Raw genomic sequence first — 4,396 nt, forward strand, 5'->3', positions numbered from 1 at the left:
AAAAGTATTGAAAATGGATGTTTATCGAACTCCTAAATTTAAAACTAAAATTTAACTGTGAAAATTAACAATTTTTTTTTTTGAAAGTTCTTTGAATTTTATACTTTATAACCTTGTGGCATCAAATCATGTTTTTTTGCATGCCACAAATTGATGCGGTTAGGATTCACTCTAAAATAGTATCAATTTAAATTTTATGATGTGGATCCCCACTAAGAGGAAGTTTTTTCGATAACAAACTTGATAAAGTAAGATTTGATAGGTAACAATCTTCATAAAGTAAGATTCCCTTGAAGTTGTGAGATCCTCAGGGGATTTGTTGTAATAAAAATGCAACAATTCGATAAAAAACAAATCAGTGATTAGTCCCATCATTTTATATTTATTTATATTCGATATACCCCATGTGCTTTTCACACTAACCACGTACGTATTCCTTATAGGGTCGTTCAAATTTAATAAGCAAATTGGTAATTTAACTCCTCACGTTTTGACTAATATTAGAGAATGACTATATGCAACCTTGGCCTCGTTCTCTTGTGATTAAATAGATGAAAAATGACTTAAGTACCTTCACTTTAATTCTCTATTCAATTTTTTGAAAAACAGAAAGTCCCCTCCGCGCGTCCGATTGTGCATAGAACCAAATACCTTTTTTTCTTAAAATACACAACCGCACATATTTATAGGAATGTGAAGTTGTGTATTTTCAACAATGAAAATAACGAGTCATTTACAACGATTGATGAGATATTTAATGTGTGATGAGCATGACGTCAGTACATGTTTCATCATCACATCATCAGTTACATATTATGAGTTGTGGCCTCACCGAAGTAGCCGGCCATCTACAAGTCAAATTCTGAAGTCGTAGACACGTACGATGATGTCATCTCTACTGACGTCAAATATTAGGTTAAAAACTTACGTCAGCTTGTTATGTAAAACAAAAACGTACAAATAATTTAAGCTTTATTAGGTTTAGAATAATGACCTAAGAATAAGGTCATTATTCAGCGCCGAAAGTGATGAAATCCTAGAAATATAAAACTAAAGCGTACAAATAATTTATGCTTTATTAATATTTTATATATATTATTGTTTTTTTTAATAAATTTATTATATTTTTATTAATTGTAAAAGAAAAAAAAAATCGGGTCTTTTAGAAATACCTCCTTTAAATTTGGTGAAATTAAGTTTACTCCTATTGCAAAATGCAAGATTAAGTTTACTTTCTTGACCATAAACTAATGTTGTATTTTCTTGACGATTTAACAGGATAACGTTGTTGTCCCTTTTGTGTTATTTTAAAACACAAGATAAAAGTATTGGAAGTAAAAGGGAAACAAGAAGTATTGAAATCAATTATGAAGATCAAATTGATAATATAAATAAGTAATATTTTAATAATCTTAAACCTTTTGTGTCTAACATCATTGGCCTTTGCATGCTATTTTTTTTAATTAAATTTTTTAAAGTAATTGAAAAAACTCTCAACGTAGAATTCAAGTTTACACAAAATCATGAATGTTTTTTTTTTAAATCTTCGAGAGAGAGTGTTACACACTTGAACACAATTGATGATTTTTCCAGTATACTAGAGTGCTACTTCAAGTAGTATTTCAACTCACTATAACAAGGCTCATTTGTAATTTATATTAATTCATCTTTCATTTAAAAAACTAAATAATTTTGTTTGAAAAGAATTTATAAGAAAATTTAAAATAAATTAAGTTATTGAGAGAGTTGTTTCAATTTAAAACGAGGACGTGTAAATAATGTTTTAAGTTTGGATTTCTTTTAGAAAGGACTCTTGCTTTTACTAAAGAATGATAGTCCAAATTGAACATGAACTTCCACAAAAGAGTTGGACTTTGAGTATGTTGTTTATTTGCGTAAACATTTTGATGTCTATCATGTTGAAAATGCCACAACACGATTAATCCGCCAACCCTATAGGAGTATTTGTAATACCAACAATCAAAATTCAAATAAGCAATGATTTAAACTTACTAGATTTATTATTTTCTTTCTTATATATAATTCTAACAAGATAATATCTAAATATCATACAATTGTTGAATCTAATTCATTGTGCCACAATAAAATTTTGAGTCATGATTTCTTGACGCCCCCTTTGAACACACCCCCTAACGTGGCATGAGTTAGAATCATAGCTTTTTTTACCCTTGAGATACACAATTATACATCCCCCATGAATATGTCTATCCCGAGAAAAATAATCTATGATTCTGAAACATGCCACATCAGGGGAGTGCGTCAAGAGGGGAGTGGGGAGGGGTGTGTCAAAAAATCATTATTCTAAATTTTTAGAAAAATTGTAATAAACTTTTTATATAATTATGAAAATAAATTATCTTTACATTAATGAAATTTAAATAGAAATTGGTTACAATGATGTGATTGATGAGGTGTCCATGTGTTGGGCTAAACTTAAAAAGCTTGCATCAAACTGGATTTATTTGGAGAAAGAGGAAACCCAGCTAACGTCCTAAAAAAAAAGAAGAATTGTATTTTAGCCCATCTCCAAGTAGTGGGGCCCACAATAATTAATGTCACTTCTATGGCTTTGGCAAATATAAATACACACAGGCCCCGGCCTTCTTCCATCATCCCCATGGCTACTTCAAAGCTACTAACTGATCTTGTGTCCGGTGTCAGCCATGTCCCATCCAACTACATTAGACCCATATCCGACCGTCCGAATCTCACCAAGGTCCAGTCATCGGATGGCTCAATTCCTCTCATCGATCTCCAAGGTCTTAATGGTCCACACCGCTGCGATGTGATCAAAGTGATTGGTGATGCTTGTCAACATGATGGTTTCTTTCAGGTATCCAAAATATACAATCATATGTACGTTTTCATATAGTTATTGCCTATATTTATGAAATAATAATGTACAGATTCTCTTTAATATGACTTTAATATACTTCATGTTTAGGTAAAAAACCATGGGATACCAGAATCAGTGATCAATAACATGCTACAAGTAGCCAAAGAATTTTTCCAAATCCCCGAGAGCGAGCGAATGAAGATCTACTCCGATGACCCATCGAAGACTACAAGGCTCTCAACTAGTTTCAATGTAAAGACCGAAGCTGTCGCAAACTGGAGGGATTTCTTAAGACTCCATTGCTATCCTCTAGAGAATTTTGTGCACGAATGGCCGACAAATCCATCATCTTTTCGGTAAATTAGAGTGATTAATCATCAGTAATACTTATAATATTTGTTATTTTTTATCTTAAGTAAATATATTTTGACAGGGAAGGAGTCGCAGAATATAGTACAAATGTTCGAGGACTAGTATTAAGGTTACTTGAGGCAATTTCGGAGAGCTTAGGATTAGAGAAAGATTACATAGACAAGGCATTTGACAAGCATGGGCAACATATGGCCATCAATTACTATCCACCATGTCCCGAGCCCGAGCTCACTTACGGATTACCAGGCCATACGGACCCTAATGCAATCACCGTTCTACTTCAAGACGATGTGCCGGGCTTGCAGGTCCTTCGAAATGGAAAGTGGATTGCGGTCAATCCGATTCCGAATACATTCATCATCAACATTGGGGATCAAATACAGGTGAAAATCAAAATTTTTATCTTATTGTTGTGTAAGAGGAAATATTTAATGCAGAAGGCTTATGACCATGTCAAAGTCTAATATGCCAATTGGCTCAAAAAGCATTTAAGGTACTAAGTCAATCCGAAATTCAGTCTAGTCGAGTCGAGTAGACTCCATGAATTTTAATTGAATGGATTTGTGATTGTTATAGGTACTTAGCAACGATCGTTACAAGAGTGTCCTCCATCGTGCGGTTGTAAACAGCAACAAAGAGAGATTCTCAATCCCAACCTTCTACTGCCCATCAAGTGAAGCGATGATCGCACCCGCTCAAGACCTGATTGACGATGATCACCCTCCTACCTATCGAAGCTTCACTTATGCCGAATACTATGAGAAATTTTGGATTCGAGGGCTTGCAACTGAATGTTGCTTAGACATGTTTAGAGACTCTTCTACTTAGGAAATCATTTATGCATGTGTTCTTGTCTTGATTGGATGTTTAGAAATTCTTTAATTGATGTTAGGCCTTAGATGCTATCATTAGTACTTTTAAGAAAAAATTCCAACTCTGTTTTTTCACATTTTCTATGTGCAATCAACCGCCTTAATTACTAAATCCATAAAATTGGTTACTCAAAATATACCTATGTGAAAGAGTAATTTTCACATGAGTAATGATTTTCTTACGCCCCACTCTATCACACGTCCCCAAAAGTCCTTATCATAGAACCATAAATCATTTGCTAATAAAAAAAAGGAAAAATAAATAAAGCAAGATACAATTACATGCAAGATAAAG

At 33.1% G+C, this 4,396-nt stretch overlaps 1 protein-coding gene across 1 annotated transcript; it reads left to right on the forward strand.

Annotated features, from left to right (window-relative positions):
* The first annotated feature begins 2,578 nt into the window (after positions 1-2,578).
* Positions 2,579-4,178, forward strand: LOC147407803 (protein DMR6-LIKE OXYGENASE 2-like). Its single transcript, XM_086436554.1, has 4 exons — positions 2,579-2,854; positions 2,966-3,213; positions 3,291-3,612; positions 3,806-4,178. The coding sequence occupies exons 1-4, from the start codon at positions 2,585-2,587 to the stop codon at positions 4,055-4,057; spliced, it is 1,092 nt and encodes a 363-aa protein (XP_086292680.1). The 5' UTR covers positions 2,579-2,584; the 3' UTR covers positions 4,058-4,178.
* Positions 4,179-4,396: the final 218 nt, after the last annotated feature.

This window comes from Akebia trifoliata, chromosome 3 (genome assembly GCF_017979445.1).
Source record: "Akebia trifoliata isolate Shusen 1 chromosome 3, ASM1797944v1, whole genome shotgun sequence".
NCBI lineage: Eukaryota > Viridiplantae > Streptophyta > Magnoliopsida > Ranunculales > Lardizabalaceae > Akebia > Akebia trifoliata.